General features: G+C 40.6%; 1 protein-coding gene across 1 annotated transcript in view; it reads right to left on the bottom strand.

The window, feature by feature from the left end:
- The window catches only part of KCND2 (potassium voltage-gated channel subfamily D member 2), a 368,536-nt gene that overhangs the window by 8,648 nt on the left and 341,041 nt on the right, over positions 1-18,847 (bottom strand). The window contains exon 4 of the mRNA XM_081958411.1: positions 452-547. Within this exon, the coding sequence (XP_081814537.1) occupies positions 452-547 (96 nt within the window). The remainder of the gene's footprint in view (positions 1-451; positions 548-18,847) is intronic.

Here is an 18,847-nt window from a genome sequence, read left to right as displayed (position 1 = left end):
CAGTGTAAGAAAGCTTAGAAGCTACTTAGTCTAAAATTGAAATGTCTTTGAAATTAAAACCAAAAGTGACTTATGAGGGTGGCCAGAACAATATGTGAATTTAGTGGGTATGCGTACATGTATCTTTGCACAGACATATATGTGTGGCAAGGTAAATAGCCCTCAGAGGACAATTTTAGACTTATGGGAACCACATGACAAACTCAAATTCTCCATCATATATTAATTTGACTTTGCAGGTACCAGAAACTCAACTGGGACATCTTGCCTGAACTGGACTTGCAAAGCTCTTGCTAGTTTAGAGCAATTACTCCTTCTTCTGCCTGAGGGTGACTGTCATGGTATATTGGAAGGCAGCCTGACATTTTCCGATATGAAACAGACAAAAGATTGCTGGGCTATTATTAAATAAAGGATGCTTCTGGATATAGAAACACAGATCGCTCGTTACCTGCAGCTGGTTACTGAGGAAGCCGTTTCTCTTGCTCTGCATATAAGCATTTGCACTCCCACTCTTTGCTGCACGGATCCTTGCAAGCCGGGCTTTCTGGGGCGGTGGGGGAAGGAGGAGGAAAGAGAAAGAAGTGTCACTTGCTTTTATAGCCCTCATATTGTTTTCAAAGAAAGGTAATACAGCTAATTGAAAAGATTTCTCCTGAATACCCCAGCTCTCTAATCACCAAAGGGTCTCTTTCAACTTGCTCTCCAGGTGCGGCGTTTCACATTTCCAATGCAAATGATCAAGAAGCATTCATTTCTCAGCAGGCCACAGCCCACAAGAACAATGCACGGGCTTTGAGTCCATTTAAACCTTTGCACATTAGACAGATTGTTTCCCCCATTTCTACAGTCAAGGTCGTTGTGTCACTGCTGATAGCTGGAGATGAGGAACCCTGCTTTCCTATCATCTTACTTGCACCCTTTCTGAGGCCGCCATTAAAAAAAAAGCTCCTTCATAAAAGTGGACAAGATGAGAAGGACTTTAGAACTGTTCAACCGCAGAGAAGTGTCGTGTGGGGTGATTCAGGAAAATCTGTTTGTACAACCCAGTGAGAACCAAACCGACGGTTCTCTGTTTATCTGCTGGGAGGAGGAATTTCTGAAAGCAGTACGTAGCATAGAGTGGGGTTTAAGTTACTTTTTTGGATGCACTCCAGGGTACTAAAGAATTTGAACAAAGACTTTTCAAATTGTCTCCTTTGATTTGCCACTATCAAGGGAGTCCCATAATTTCCATCTTGAAGCAGAAACCACAGTTATAATTAATACATGGAAAATATGCTCTCTCCTCATTAGGCCAGAGAACACCATAAAGAAGTAAAAAGCCCATGGACTGAGAAACGGCAATCTAAGGAAGTCATGCTAAATTAAACTCCCAAATTCTCTCTTTTTACGTCATTTTCTTTCTTTTTTTTTTTAAAAAAAGACTCTAATGCCACAACTGAATAAGTGGGTTTGGATTTTGTCTTAGATACTGAAACTTATGAAAGAAATCTTTCTAGAGCCGTGATGCTGAACCCGTGGCATGCGTGCCCGAAGTGGCACATGGAGCCATCTCGCCTGGCATGCACAGTGCTGTCCATTCCTCTTCTGGCATGCATGTGCGCGTGATGATGAGCTGGCCTTTGTGCCTGTGGCAGCGCCATAAACTGGAAGAGCTGGTCTTCCGTTTTGCACAATGAGCATGCGTGACAGCCAGCTGATCATCACGTGTGCATGCGCGCCAGAAACCAGAGGTTCATTTTCTGACACATGCATGCCCCTCTGGGCAGCTCCTCTTCTGGGTTGTGGCCCCGATGAGCGTGCATGCTCCCTTTTTGACACTTGGTGCTGAAAAGGTTTGCCATCACTGTTCTAGAGCAAATAATGGTACAACACTATGCTTAATCTACTGTACGTCCAATTTGGACTTTCTTGCAATTAGAAAGATGAGGGACATTTGTAAATTACATTTCACGGCACACTATAATTATAATAAAATCATTTAAAAGCAGTCATAAGATTGGGAAAGGCAGGGCATATTCTCAAACAAAAGGGACTCTCTTGGATTACCTCCTTTGCTTGATAGGAACACTCTATTTCAGTGATGGCGAACCTTTTTTGGCTCGCGTGCCACAAGTGGGGAGAGCGCAGGGGTGGTCGTGTGCGGGCATGCCACACCCATAATGCAATGCACGACCCCCCCAGTGCGCATGCGTGCACAACGCACAGTCCCCCCCCATTTTTACATGCTTTTTTCGCCCTCCCCAGGCTCCAGAGGCTTTATAGGAGCCTGGGGAGGGCGAAAAGAGCCTCCCCCGCCCCCCGGAGGCCCTCCGGAGGCTTCAGGCACCGTCCGGAGGCTTCCCTGAAGCCTTTGGAATGCTTAAAATCACCCTCCGAGCAAACCGGAAGTGACTTCCGGGTTGCTCGGAGGGTCGTTTTAAGTGTTCCGAAGGCTTCAGGGACGGTCCGGACGGTCCCTGAAGCCTTCGGAGCGCTCAAAAGGATCCTCCAGTTTGCCCATAGGGCCAGTTTTTTGTGCTCTGGAGGTTTCAGGGAAGCTCATGAATCCTCCGTAGGGCCTCCAGGGGGGCCGGTTGAGGCTCTTTTCGCCCTCCCCAGGCTCCTATAAAGCTTCTGGAGCCTGGGGAGGGTGAAAAATGGCTTTTAAAAAGGTGAACTCAGCTGGCCAGCGCGTGCATGCCCTGACAAATGGGTCCGCATGCCACTTGTGGCACGCGTGCCATAGGTTCGCCATCACTGCTCTTTTTTAATATATCAGCAGGAGAAAGTTTTAAGAAATGTACTCTTTTGTTCCTAAGATACAATGAAAGTTTCCTTACAGAGTGTACTGGATGATTCCGAAGATGCTTAATTAACTTCAGTTATGTTACAAATATAAAGTGGTACAGAAAACAGTGATATACATTCTTTGGGTCTCTTCCTGGATTTAGACTTATAATAATTCTATACACACATGTTCCTGTCAATAACTAGGAAAATTCCCAACTTGACTTTGCAGATGGTGTTCTCTCTTTTATTGACAGACCACTCCAGCCGGCTGCTCTGGGTTGCATGAAGCCTTCGTTCTTGAAGCAGCTTTGGAAAATGCTCTTCTGCAGTTTCAACTATGTGGAACCTGTTCTCACATGTTTTTCACAGGTTCCATGCAAGAGCATAGCCATCTCACCCAACTTCCAGAAGGCCTGGAGGCCACACAAGAGCACATCTCATTCTCATATGGCATCCACAGCTTCTGAAAATTGTGTGAGAGTATGCTTTCATTTATAGTTATTGTCATATGTTGGTAAACACGGGTGTATCATCTGAAATATTATGGCACAATACTTTTGACATGCATGTCAGCGTTTCATCGTCACTGGCTTAGCGTTTTGTAAAGATTTCACAGATTTATATTACAATTCTATTTAGGAAAACAAAATTTTGTTTTCCTAAATTTCTTACACCGATAAAACAAAACTTCCTATCTTATTCCCAAATGCTATAAGATTTTAATATCCCAATTCTCTCTATTTCAGTGGACAGAATCCTTCCCCTTTCCTTAGCTATCACCTCATCCTTTAGACTTAAAGTACTTGACACTATGAAGTTAATCATGGAAAAGAATACAAAGCCCCAAATCCACTATGATCTTCCTCTTATTATTCTGCTGCACCAAGAGAGAGTGAGAAAGAAGAGGGGAGAGATAGTCTCAACTTTCTACTGAAATTAACTTGGCCATGGGAGCAGGAAAAACACTACATTTTTTTTCACTGATGGAAGGTAACAAAGTGAAAGACTCTAATAATTACCATGTCATTACAAATTGAGCCTGAAAAAGTTTCTATAATATTCTTTTTTTGTTTAATTCTTAATCCCATATTCTTAATCCCTTAAATCTGGTAATTATTAAAAATCTACAGAAAATGATTTTGGTCTACGTGTTTTTGCAATTTCACTTTGAAAAGTTAAATTGCAAAAGGCAAACTCAACTTTGGACTTCGATAAATGAAGATTTCATTTTTCATTTCTTCCAAATTCTAGACTGCAAATCTCTTCTCAAACTGATTTTTTTAAAACACAGAGAGATAATAACCAAGGACCATTCTTGAGAGAGTCAGAGACTGAATGATGTTTGAAGCCAAGATCTAAGGAGATATCAAGGTAAATCAATGGGAATATTCAAGCAAGAGCCTTGAGACTACTGGTTCATGATGGCTAGTTTTAATCTAAGAGCCGCAATGGCGCAGTGATTAGAATGCAATACTGCAGGCTACTTCTACTGACTCCCGGCTGCCAGCAGTTTGGCAGTTCGAATCTCACTGGGCTCAAGGTTGACTCAACCTTCCATCCTTCCAAGGTGGATAAAATGAGGAGCCAGATTGTTGGGGGCAATATGCTGACTCTGTAAATCGCTTAGAGAAGGCTGTAAAAGCACTATGAAGTGGTATATAAGTCTAAGCGCTATTGCAATTGCTATTAATGGAATTGCATCACCAGATCTAAGCATCAGTCTGGATTCGTTGCTACTTGACCCCTGAATTCTGAAGGTATCTTTAGTGAGACCCCTTAAGTGAGATATATTTTAGGATCTGGCACTCCTGGGTCCCCACTATACTAAGGACTGTGTTGCATTATACTCCAAAATAAATGTTAGTGAGATGCAATAATTCTACGTGCCTTTTTATATCACTGTATCAATTCCCTGACCTGGTGGAAGTTATAGATGAAAATACAAGTAAAATTAATTTAAAATGAGAATTCGCAAAGCAACGAATGCTGGGAAATGTTTTGAATCTTCATTTCAGATGCTTTGCCAGACATGTTACCAAAGCTACAAACTTTCAAGCAGTTTACAATTTCAGGGGGGAAAAAATAACAAAAAGGCAGAAGAAACAACTGGCCTGTTTATTCTGACACCAGCTGTATGCACCATTACACTCTTCTTAAACAGTAAAGAGTTGGTGTTTCTGATGGGTTGGGAATGCAATTTTTAGGTTGGATGTTTGTCCCCTTCCCTGGCTGGCACAGCATGTGATCAAGAGTAATTTAGAAGGCAAGGAAAATAATAAGAAGGTGAACAAAGAAGACACCGCAAAGTTTGAAGTTTAAAAAAATGCTTCAGCTTCTAAGATCTGTAAATTGAACAGCAGGATTCATCATTGAAGATCACAAGCTCCATTAGAAAGGGCCATTTTCTTGGGATCTAAACAAGGGCAAGCAATAGAATAGCATCTCCTATTCTCCTAAAATGTGAAACGGTGAATAACTTCTGCTAGGCATTTTTGTAGCAAAATTCCTACACAGGATGGAAGCTATTCTATATTTGGACTCCATTTCAAGCCAGACGCTTTTGATACCTGAAGTCAAATACAGAGGTACATTCCCAAGAATTCAATTTAGGATAGTTTAAGATGTAAAATGAAGAGTTCCAATTGAAATATTTTTTTCAGATTCTTTTTAATGAATACCTTTCTATGACTTACTTGGTTCTCATGGTCAAAGTTTCTTTGCTAAGGGTGCCATAGAATCAAATAAATCACACCATCTTAGTTCTTTAATTCAGTGGTTCCACAGAATATAATTTTAGGCAAGAAGGAGTGGGAAATATCCCCAAATCCTTCTAAACTAAATATCAGAAAACTGGCTACTGAACCTTGAGAATTAGCTTAATTAGCACATCCTAAACTATCACTTAATTGGACTAAATACTAATACTGGAAACAATCGTGGCTTAGGTCATGTTCTGTAGTCAAACTTTTAAGCTTAATTTCCAGAAGCTCCTGAAAGAGGTGGAAATTTTTTCAGCCTGAAATCCAAAATACAACTACCTAGTCTCAAGTAAACCAATGCTTTACTTAAGAGAAAAATATTTTTCTCTTGCATTTACTTGCTGTTCATGCTGCTGCTGATTGGCAGTACAGAATAACTGCCAATTGCTATAATTAGTCAAGTGATACATCTGCACTGAGTTTTAAGTTATGCTCAAAGGGTTTAGGGAGAGGCATCTGCCAGAAAAAAATAACTTACAGAGACAAGAGGTAAAATCTGGTTGATAAAACTGGCTTTTGTTGATGGTGTGAAAGATACAATTTCTCCCTGGATCTTTCACATACTATACTCCCAAATGGGAGTACTACAAACATGTATTCCATCAAGCTGCCCTTGAAGACTATCCAGAGGCTTTAGTTGTTCCAGAACGCTACCACATGTATTGTGGTAGCAAGTTACTATGTTCATGTAATACCTCTATTCTGCAAGCTGTACCAATGCATTTTTGCATTTTTAAAAATAAGGTCAGCTTTAAAGTCCTGTTTCACATAGGATCAAATTACTTGTGGATCTATCTTTTCTGAAGGACACCTACCTGCCTTGCTCTCACAAGGAGAGCTCACTTCAGATTCTCTTTTATATCTTGTCAGATTATGGGTCTGACAAGGAAGTGTGCCTTCTCTAGAATGAACCCCCCACTGACTTCCCCCTCCCTGATATATGACAGGCCCCAACTTTTGCCTTTAGGGCAGGGGTGTCAAACTTGCATCGTCACGTTGTTGTCATGTGATGTATCATGACTTTTTCCCCCTTCACTAAACCAGGGGTGGGTGTGGCCAGCATGTGTCGTATCTGCTGGCCTGTAGGCCATGAGTTTGACACCCTGCTTTAGGGAATCTGTTAAGACCTGACTTTTTTTCCTACGCATTTGGGGCCAACTGAGTGGGGTCCATTTTGGTTGCTTTTGTCATGGTGCTGGTCACCATTTTAAATTCACTTTTTGTCAGACCTACTCCAGTCAGCCCCTTCAGGAAAGCAAAACTCTTGGGTCCATTGAGTTGAATTAAAAGAACTTTTACTGAACCCGAACGTATTGGTCATAAACCAGATAATAAGATACAAAGACATATTAGACAACCAAGAAAGGCTAAAAACAAGGCAAGAATTCAAAGACGAGGGAATAGATAATGACTGGTGGCCCTATTTACAAATACAGGCAAGGTATAAAAAAGACAGGGAAAGAGACGGATTCTATAAGGAACCACAAGAGCTGGATAAAATTTTACAGGGAACCAAAGAAAAAATGATTGAAAAAATATATCACTACTTATTAAAATTTAAAATGGAAGAAGAAACTGTGAAAGAAACAATGATAACATGGGCGATAAATTTTAGGTATACTATAGAATTGGCGGAATGGGAAAAAAATTGGCAAATAAGCTACAAGTTAACGATAGCAATGGCTTATAGAGAGAACATGTACAAGATGTTCTACAGATGGCACCTTCCACCAGCGAGAATTGCAAAAATGTTCCTGGAGTGTTCACCTATCTGCTGGAAATGCAACAAACAAAATGGAACATACTACCATATGTGGTGGACGTGCACAGCTGCGAAAAAGTATTGGAAAAAAATAAAAGATTGGCTAGAGGAGATTACTAAACATCAAATTGCACTAAAACCCGAATTATTTTTGTTAGGGATTATAAAAGGAAATTATGAAAAAAATATTAGATACTTAATTTTACACATCATTATGGCAGCAAGAATTATATTCGCACAAAACTGGAAAAATAATTATATACCAACAGAAGAAAATGTAATTAAAAAAATATTGGAATGTGCAGAAATGGATAGGCTCAAGAAAGAACTAAAAGAGAAAGACGAATCTGAATACTACTCCATATGGGATTTATTGTATAATTGGCTAGAAGAAAGGAGGGGAAAAGCAGGAAAGGAAAAAAGAAAGGAAGAAAGATCAACAAAAAAATAGACAACTACAAAACCGGAGAAGGATTAAAAGATTGAAATATGAGATAGACTATAGCAAATAAATATTACACAAAATGACGTAAATGTAGTAAAAACTGTTACACATAGAATATATAGAATATTACATATAGAATGAAAAAAATGTATGAAATTATGTAAATGCACAAATATATGAAGTCATAGTTAAAAAAGATGTATTGGTATAGATAAAACAGACAAAACAGATAGGTAAAAAATGTAATGTGTTGCAAAGATGTGAAGTTTGTACGAACAAAATAAAATTTATTAAAAAATTTTTAAAAAGAACTTTTACTGAGAGAAACTGGATGCTGTAAAATCAGGCAGAATCTGAAGTTTCCATGCAAAGCAAAAGCAATTCTTTCAGTTTCCCAATCCCCCCGGCCAGTTCATCAGCAACCAATGTGATGCCAGCAAGATGTTTTGCAAATGCTGAGGTGCTGGGCAGATAACAGTTTACACTCAGTGTGTGGACCTGAGTGGAACCTGGCAAAAACCGGCTGGGAAGGAGTCCGTCTTGTGTCCGAAGACAGTCCCCCTTCCTAATTCCCAAGCATATAGCGGAAGCTGAAAAATTGCAAGCATGCCATCCTGACACTTTTATTTTCATTTTCATCTATTGTGTCAGTTTTAATGTTACATATTTTGTTTATTTATGGTTTGCTTTTTATTGTTTTCTACCACCCAGAGTCACATCGCTTGGGCAGTTGGGCAGCTTTATAGATCTCATCATAAATTAACAAATACTTTCAAAATCTGTTCTGCGGTGTTTCTAAACCTCAAAATCAGATTATGCATAAGGGGCTGCAAGAAAAAGGAGAGGAAGAGAAAATTGCACTGCAGTTACAGAAACGAATGTTTAACTCTGCTAATAGTGTTTCTATCAAATGAAGCAATAATTCAATTCTAATGAACTCAATTCAGGAACATTGTGTCTGGTAGTGGGTGTCTGTCACAATTCAAGAAGGACAAAGTGGGAATAGATCCAGAGGAGAGTAACTAGTTAATTGAGAGATCTGAAATTTATGTCCTTTGAGAAACAATTAAAAGTGTTGGTATGCTGAATTTGAAGAGTGGATGAGTAATAGCAATTTTCAATTATCTTGAGGGCTGTCAAACTGAAGATGGAGCAGGTCTTTTGAATGTCACTCCAGAGATTAGGACTAAATCCAGTGATGATGAATTGCAGACAAATTGACTAAACACAAATTAAACTTTCTCAGTTTTTCAGTTCTTAACTAATTGGGACATACAAGTCTATCCAGTTCTGAAAACCTTAACTGATTCACTTATTTAAGCAAATGTTAGATGGTTATCATGAATGCAATAGCTACACCCTGAAACTACCTAGAGTTTAATGGTCTCTAAGCCTATGAATCTATAAAACCTTTTTTCACACAACCCAATATAAGATGTGGCAACACATTTTGGCATTGGAGGTTACTTGCCTGTCCGGTAATGTATTCATTCTCTGACTTTCAGTATGAATACATACATATCCCACTACATACTGCTATTGAGAAACATTCAAAAGGATATCATATTTCACCTGGATATACTTAAGTCATTGTGAACTGGAGGCATTAATTACAAGGCAGGTCTTACCAGACAACATAACAAGCTGGGAGTTTTTGCCAGGTTTCTGGCAGTTGGATGTTTTATTGAATTTTTATTTATTTATTAATACCTAGTTTGCCTAACTGCAAAACAGCTCTGGGCAACTCTGAGTGTTTTTGAAAGTTAGAAACAAAGTATATTATATAAAAACAATCATAATCAGAGGCACAATGTAATTACCAACCATATCAATCCCCATATCAAAAGGAGCCTACCAAACCCACCAATCCAAGGCTTGGGTGGGAAAATGCACCTGTTAAAAATCTGTGAGCAGGCTGCTCCAGTGCTGGCTGCTGAGATGGAGAAGACCTGCTTCTTGCATCCTGCTTGATGGCATTGTTTAACAGATTGATTGGACCTGAAACAAGCCAACTTTGACAGAATGCACAGGACAGTCTGCCACTACACAATAGATAGTTTCTCAAATAGCCAGATCCTGGCATGTAGGAGCTAAGTCTTCTCCAAATCAGTTAGTTTTGCCTCAACCTGTTTCCCTTGCCCAAACCAATTGGAACCAGTCAACCAGGAAAAGAGATCCACAGTAATACTGTGTCACCTACTATCCTCTCACTTCCAATCCTCACAACTGGTCCAGAAGGATGCTGTGATTGATGGAATTGAAAATGACTAAGAGCTACATAAGGCAAAGATGGTTGTATATACCTAACCTAATTGCTCCATAGATTATCAACAAGTTAACCAGTGCTGTTTTAGTACTTTATTTGGAACTGAGAGCTAGCCTTATTTCTTCCAAGGCATTTGTAATCTTTTCAGCAACTTTTCCTACAAAGAGACAGTTAGAAACTGAGGGAAAATTATCTAGAACAGTTGGTCCAGTGATCAATTTTAGATGAGGTTGCATTATTACTATTATTTAACTTGCAGTAGTTGGGATGTTCACAGGGATATCCATGAATTAGTCGAAATTTGCAAGATGGGAGCATGATGTTATAATTAACAATGTCCTCTTTTGGACATTTGTGGACACTCATCCTCATATAAAGAGTTGAGTTTTGATCACCCCACTGCTTATATGAGGATATGTGCACACAGATGTTCAGAAGAGGAAGGTGTCAATGACCAATGATATCACAAAAGAGAACATGATTCAGTTTGAGCAAAATTGCTTTTGTTTGTAAACCAATTAAATGTATGTAAAACAATTCTGAAAGCTTACAGATCTTTTCCTCCTGAGAGATGATAGCAAATTGCATCTCTCTGATTTGGTGGTTTGCTAGTAAAATTTGGAAATGCAGTTTGGGGGCCCTGGGGATATAAAACAGAATTTAGCAACCATGTGCCGTCCATATGTTGCATTCAAAAGTGTGTATGTAAAATCAGCCAGACAGAAAACCACATATTTTCTAATAGACCCTTTAGCGCTTTATGGTAGAGAGCCCTGCACAATATGAACTTTTTGCAATGTAATATTATTGGTGGGTGCAATCTGTGGACAATTTGTTCTAAGCAGATTTCCAAATAAGTTTATGCTCAGTAAATATCACTTAGTTGCTACTGAAATTATTCCTCCTGTTGGTTGCTTCCAGTACCCAACTAATCATAGCACTGACTGCCAAATTGGCCTTATCAGTTAATGTTCATATTCAGATGCTTTTGACAGAATTTACTGGAATGATTTAATATGTTTAGTCCCCAAGAGTTGCCAGCTGGAGAATGGATAGTTTTGGTATATCATCTGAGAATGAAAGGAACTTCATTTCTTCCTCATTAGCACCTGCCATCTTAGTCTTTTGTCAGGGGCATTGAAAGGGTATAAGATAAGATCTCTCTCTCTCTCTCTGTATTTTCAGGCATATGTAGAACATGGGATGGAAGTGCTACTGGATAAACCATTTCTCTTTGCCATGATGGTCCCCCTTAATCAGAATAATGCTGACCCTGTACGAAGGTGGCTAATTTTATTATCTCAGGATGAAAGGCCTAAGATTGTGTCCTATCAAACAAAAAACAAACTTCTCTTTAACACAGAAAAACAGCTTCTTTATGGAGCAGTCACTATATTTATACTTTAATTGTGCATGCGAACATGGGCCTGTTGCTAAGGATTGCACACAGCTAGCTTTACTTGGATGCCCACAAAAATGCAAAAAGATAATAAAAAAATAAAAACAAAGACAGCTAAACCATAAATGTGCTCAAAACATGATAATGTCTACAAACAATAAAACCGTTTTGCCCGGTTAAATAAACAAGATCATACTGGCCACTCAGAAATAAATGTGTATAAAAAAGGCTATAGATTCTTTCCCAGACAAGTAGTCCTTGACATACAGCCATTCGTTTAATTGAAAGTTACAACAGCACTGAAAAAAGTGACATATGACCATTTCTCACACTTATAATCTGTATGATCCGCAGTGGTTCACTTAACAACCCTGGCAAGAAAGGTCATAAAATTGGGCAAAACTCACTTAACAATTGTTTTGCTTAGCAATGGGAGTTTTGGGTTCAATTGTGGTTGTAAGCTGAGGACTACCTGTATGTGGGAAAAGTCACTTTGCCATTATACTGCACAAATTGAGAGAAAGAGAACTAAAAGGACTCTCAGCCCATTTATGCAGATACATTTTGGTTCTAAACAGAAAATGATTCATTTTCTCTGCATTCATATTTTCAAAAGCGTGGTACTGAAAGTTCTAGAACATTTGGGACTGGGAAAAGATTTATTTCTGGTCAGACATCAGAAAATTATTGCCAGTAATTTCCTTTTAGTTTTCACTCAGCATACCCCCAGTCAGTCTCTGTGTTCAGATAAGAGCAAGCCATTCAATTCAGCTGGCAAAAAGTATAACTTGATGTTTCTTTGTTAAACATCAGCAAACATCAAAAATATTTAACCAGCAAAATTGAGACAAAAAGCAGGCAAGAGCAGCAGGAGGAATATGACCAACAAACAAGAGAGCAAAGGGGAATTAATATCGCAAGGGGGTATTTTTTTAATGTAATACACATGATCAATATTTAAAAGAATGCAATATTATAAAATCTCAAATATAAAGCAAGAATACAAAATAAACCAAACTGTATACAGAAAACTCCAAACAACTACTGGTGTCAGATATGCAAGTCATTGTACAAATATTGGTTTTAAAAAGCAGTCTTATTGTAAATAACTGATGGCCTAGGTCCGGGATGGCGAACCTATGGCACGTGCGCCACAGGTGGCACGCGGAACCATTTGTCAGGGCATGTGAGGCATTGCCCTGTCAACTGGCCAGTGCGCCTGCGCCTGCTGGCCAGCTGAGTTCAGCCTTTTTAAAAGCCATTTTTCGCCCTCCCCAGGCTCCAGTGGCTTTATAGGACCCTGGGGAGGACGAAAAGAGCCTCTCCCACCCTCCCGGAGGCCCAAAAAATCAGCACCATGGGCAAACCGGAAGTTTGGGAACGGACTTCTGGTTTGCTCATAGGGTCAGTTTAAGTCCTCCGGAGGCTTCAGGGACATTCAGGACGCTTCCCTGAAGCCTCCAGAGGACTAAAAATGGCCCTATGAGCAAACTGGAAGTCACGCAAACTGGAACCGGAGGGCCTCTGGAGGGGGGCGGGGGAGACTGTTTTCGCCTATAAAACTCCTATAAAGTCTCTGGAGCCTGGGGAAGGCAAAAAAAAGCATGCAAAAATGGGGGGGGGGAGTGCCTCTCATGTGTGCATGCGCACTGGGGGGGTCATGCGTTGCATTATGAGTGCAGCACATCCATGCACGACCCCCCTGCACTCCCCCCCTTATAGCACGCGAGTCAAAAAAGGTTCGACATCGCTGGCCTAGGTTCTTTTCAATCAATCAATCAATAATCAATAATAATTCCCTCAACACTGTCAAACTATTTACTAAGTCTGCATTACTATTACTTTTAATCTTCTCATCATTCCTGTCCCCCATCTCCTCCCATCTATGACTGTATGACTTTATTGCTTGTATCCTTACAATTTATATTGATTGTTTCCTAGTATTATTTGATTGCTTATTTGTACCCCATGACTATCATTAAGTGTTGTACCTTATGATTCATGATGAATGTATCTTTTCTTTTATGTACACTGAGCATATGCACCAAAGACAAATTCCTTGTGTGTCCAATTACATTTGGCCAATAAAGTATTGTATTCTATTCTATATCTCACCACAACAATGTTAATCTTCATGCACATAACAATGTACCCATAACATGGTCCTTTTTGGGATAATGTTATGAAAGGTCAGAAACAAAGAAATACCAAGCCAAAAAAGAAAAAAGGAAAGGAAAACCAAATATGGGAGGGAACACACTGCTTCCCTTTTTCTGTCTTTCAGCTCACCCTAGGAGCCATCCAGGCAGAGAGCCATTTTTTATGTTGCCTTTGTTACATTTGTGTTGCATTTGTGCTGATAAATAAATAAATTTATTTTATAATGCAACACACAGACACACATATACATACACATACATACAAACATACATACACATACACACACACACACACAATAATGAACAATGCTGCCATGTAGAAAAAAGTAGGCTATCAGCCTTATATGAACTATACTGCATGCAAATTCCCTGCAAATAGTAAGGATAGACCCCATCGGTTCTTATTCTTCTTGGCCAGTATACCTCAAATGTGATCAAAGCCCAGTTTTGACCCAAGCATCCTCACAGTAATCTATGCAAGCCTGCATCTCTAAACATGAAACTACCATGAAAGCTCATAAATTGTTGCTCACATCTCATCCACTGGGAGGTCCAGATGATATATTGTAGACACACTCAAGATAATTGTGATTAATATAGTATTTTAGTTAATGACATTTAGTAGCTTGGAATATAATTTCAATTTTCAAGATTGACCTAGCTAAAATTAAACAAAAACAATTCACAGAGGGAATATAACTGAGGCAGTGCTAGCCTCCCTTTTCTAGCAGAACATCCTTCTTGAAAAGTCACAGCAATGGAATCAAAATAAAAATCAAGTCTCCTTTGACAAATCTGACTCATACTGCTTGCTTCATGGTTCTGTCCATACAGTTCTCTTTGCTGTAATATAGAACTCATCCTATTGCTGCCTCTGGGATTTTTCTTTTATTTCTAGTCCAGTCTATGGTCTTGAGGTTTCCTAGTAAGTTTTAATTAGTTGAACTGTCCTTAGTTTTTTTGAGATCAGCATTGGGAGTGTAGATCATCATAGTGTGAAATTCATCTTAGCTGCCCAGCTAAAGCATGCAGGCATCTATATTTGGCATCAGTGACTTGTCCTGATTTTACAAAAAAAAAAAAAAAACACCATATGAATAGGCAATATAAGATGAAGAAAATGCTACATGATGTGTCTCTCAGATTTGATGGCACTCAGTACATAACTGAGGAAAAGTTGAGGACTTTTAAAAAATACTAATGGAGTTTATGATATAGCCAGATTAAAGCTTTTGGGTCACCTAGTTGCTTATGTGGCCATGCAGGAAAAGAAAACCCACAGCTGCAAAGACAAAATCACAAAAGGAATATGGAATGTAAGAAGCATGAACATGGGAAAACTCAACACAGTGAAATGAAATGAATCAATAAAACACCAATATCTCAGGTATCAGTGAATTGATATACATTGTAATTGGACATTTTAAGTCAGAAGATTACACTAGTCAATACTCAGGACATCGAAAAGCCAAGAAAGAATTGCATTACTTTCATAATTAGGAACGATATGAAAGACCATTTGACTACAGTGCAATCAGTGACAAAATATCAGAGTTCATGTGACAATTGTCCAAAATTATGCTTCAGCCAATTCTATAGAAAAAGGAGTCTTCAGATATTCCATGGCAAGCAATAGAAGAAGAATCAATTATATGTTAGCAATGTTAGCAAATTATATGTTAGCAAATCTGGAAAATGGTACAATGGTTAAAAGATTGGAAGACCTCAGACAGCATAGTGAAAGAGAGGGAGAGAGAGGGGGGGAGGAGAGAGGGGAGGAAGGGAGGGAGGGAGGGAGAGAGACATTTACTAGAGTGCTACCTATCACACAATATCCCTAATATCCCTAATTATCCATCCTAGTGAAATAATCAATTCATTATCTAATATAAATTAGAACCTCACAGGAAGATGCTAGGTGTTCGAGCTAGAAAAATCTGAGGAACATACTGGTGCACACCAGATAATTGAGAAAGTCAAAGAATAACAACAGGAAGTCAATATGTGTTTTAATTATTATGGAAAAGCCTCTGGTTGTGTTGTCCACATCATACTGTGAAATGTATTTAGGAAAATGGGAATCCTCGAATATCTCACTGTCCTCATGTAAAACCTCATGCAGGGGTCACGAATCTACTGTCTAAGTGGAGCAACTAGCTCCAAGTCAACAAAAAATGAGATGGGACTGTATACTCTCCTTTTATTTATTCAATAATATGCTGACTGTATATTGATGGAAATTGGATTAGAAAATGAGTGTGGCTTTAAAGTTTGCAGAGTCATTAATTATGCAATTTACTGATGGGAAAAGTAAGGTTTTACACTTAGGCAACAAAATGGAAATGCATAGGTAAAGAATGGGTGGTATGAGGCACAAAAACAGAAATTGTGACACAGATCTAGGAGTCCAGCTGGATAACCATTTAAGTATGAACCAGCAGTGTGCTGTAGCTGCCAATAAAAGCCAATGCAGTCCTAAACTGCATCAGCAAAGGAATAGTATCAAGAACACATAGTGTCAGTACTGCTTTATTCTGCACTGGTAAGAGTATACTGACTCTGACTCAGAGGAGGTATTCAGCAGGTTCTGACCAGTTCTGGAGAACCGGTAGTGGAAATTTTGAGTAGTTCAGAGAACCGGTAAATACCACCTCTGACTGATCCTCCCCCACCTATTATCTGCCTCCCGAGTTCCAGCTGATCAGGAGGGAATGGGGATTTTGCAGTAACCTTCCCCTGGAGTGGAGAGGAAATGGAGATTTTACAGTATCCTTCCCCCGGAGTGGGGTGGGTATGGAGATTTTACAGTATCCTTCCACTGCCATATGGTAGTAAAAAAATGTGAATCCCACCACTGCTCTGACTCCTCTTTAGAAGGCCAGATCCTGAAGTTGAAACTTAAATATTTTGGCCACCTAATGAGAAGGAAGAACTCACTGGAGAAGAGCCTAATGCTGGGAACAATTGAGGGCAAAAGAAGAAGGGGACGACAGAGAATGAGGTGGGTGGATGGAGTCACTGAAGCATGAGCATCATGTTGGCATGAGCTTAAATGGACTCTGGGGAATGGTAGAGGACAGGCCTGGAGGAACGTTGTCCATGGGGTTGTGATGGGTTGGACTTTTCAACTAAAAACAACAAGACCATACTTGGAGTCTGTATCCAGTTTTGGTCACCATGATACAAAAAAAAAAGATGTTGAGATTCTGGAAAGAGTGCAGAGAAAAGCAACATGATTAGGGGATTGGAGGTTAAAACATACAATGAACAACTGTGGACACTGTGGGAATGTCTTGTCTGACAAAAAGAAGGACTAGGGGTGATATGATAGTTGTTAGATCTGGGCAACGAGAGACAGACTGCGGACACGAAGTGACTTAACAGCTCTTTATTAGTAGTAATAGTGATCCAGCTTGTTCTGTAGTCGGAGGGTTCCCCTTTTATAGGGATTGGGCACGCCCCTCGACCAATTACAGGGATACCTGTTTCCCGCTGTAGGAGCGGACCAGAGGGAAGACTTATCCCGATATATGTTAATATCTAACACCCCTCCCCTCCTAGATGGGACGTTTCGGTAGGTAACATAATCTTTTAGGTAGGTGGGTGTTTGTCTTGCTCGGGAGGAACGTCGTAGTTCGGGTTGGTTTGAAGTGGTTGCAGGACTGGGTGTGGGTTGGTTCGAAGTAGTTGCAGGATCGGGTGCTTTTTCTATTTCCCGTTCTGGAGGTCTTGTGCCTTCGTTGCTCGGGCGTTCAGGAGTTTGTTCGGCTGCGTTGTCTGGGGGCTGCTCTGCTACGTGCGTGTAGTCTTGTTCCACGTTTGGCTCGCCGGCGTCGTTGTTTCCTATGATGGGGTTTTCTTGTGGCTGACTTTCCGTAGACAGGAAACTTTCGTCTTCATTTCGAAGGTTGGAGTGTGCTAGGCGACCCCGAAGTTGATCGATGTGCCTTTTCCAATTCCGCCCATCTTCTAGCTCTAGCAAATACGATCGTGGACCCGTGATGCCAATGACCCTTGCCGGCATCCACAATGTCCCCCCTGTGTAGTTGTGAGCGTATACTGAATCCCCTACTCTGAATGACCGGATCTTACTTGTAGAGTCTGGGGGAGCCGTGGTAGAGTAATTCGGGTGGAGCCGGTCTAGGTGAGATCGTAGGCGACGGCCCATGAGTAGTTCAGCGGGGCTCCTACCCGTCGTTGCGCTCGGGGTAATGTGTTGAATGAGGAGGTAATGGTCAATGCGTGTTTGCCAATCACCTGGACCCATCCTGGCGAGGGCCTCTTTTGCGAATCGTACCATTCTCTCCGCCTGTCCGTTTGATGCTGGATGGAACGGCGCGATGAGGGCATGCCGAATTCCCAACCCTGCTTAAAATGTTTCAAAGTGCGTGGCCGTGAATTGGGGCCCGTTATCGGATACGAGGAGATCTGGCAGGCCATGGGTGGCGAAGAGTCGCCGTAGAACCTTTATGACGGCCTCTGCCGTGGTTGAAGTCATTAGGACTACATCTAGCCATTTTGAGTATGCATCCACGACTATAAGGAAAGTCTGACCTTGGAATGGCCCTGCGAAGTCGATGTGTATTCGCGACCAGGGTGCTTTGGGTTTCTCCCATTCTGTGGCGGGCGCTTCCGGGGGTGCTGGTCTCGATTCCTGGCATGGGTCACAAGTGGCCACCCACTCCTCTATTTCTTTGTCCATGTTTGGCCACCATACGTAACTTCTTGCTAACGCCTTCATTCTAACAATCCCCGGATGACCCATATGTAAAGCATCTAATACATTTTTACGTAAAGCATACGGAATAACAACTCGATCCCCCCACAACAAACATCCTTGTAGTACTGAGAGCTCGTCCCGTTTCGACCAAAACATTTTGAATTCCGGGCCCACATTTCCCTTTGGCCACCCCCTCCAAACCCAAGTTTGAACTTGTTTTATTAAATTGTCTTTAGAGGAGAACCTTGCAACATCGTAGGAAGAAACCGGTCCCGAATCCAAACAGTCAATGAGCAATACCGGTACTTCTGGAGTGGGGTCTGGCAGAATGTCAGGTAATGGGCAACGGCTGAGTGCGTCTGCGTGTCCAAGAGTGGAGCCCGGTCGATGTATCAATTTGTATGAATACGCAGCCAGGAAAACAGTCCACCTGGTCATGCGAGGAGAAAGGGAGACCGGAGTGGGGCGGTTTCCCGCCAAAAGTCCCAACAGCGGTTTGTGATCTGTGATCAGTTCAAAATCGCGGCCGTAGAGGTATTCGTGGAAACGCTTTACTCCCGCT

Source organism: Natrix helvetica (assembly GCF_964273705.1).
Source record: "Natrix helvetica genome assembly, chromosome: 6".
NCBI classification, from domain to species: Eukaryota; Metazoa; Chordata; class Lepidosauria; order Squamata; family Natricidae; genus Natrix; species Natrix helvetica.
This window is presented reverse-complemented; position numbering and strand designations above follow the sequence as displayed.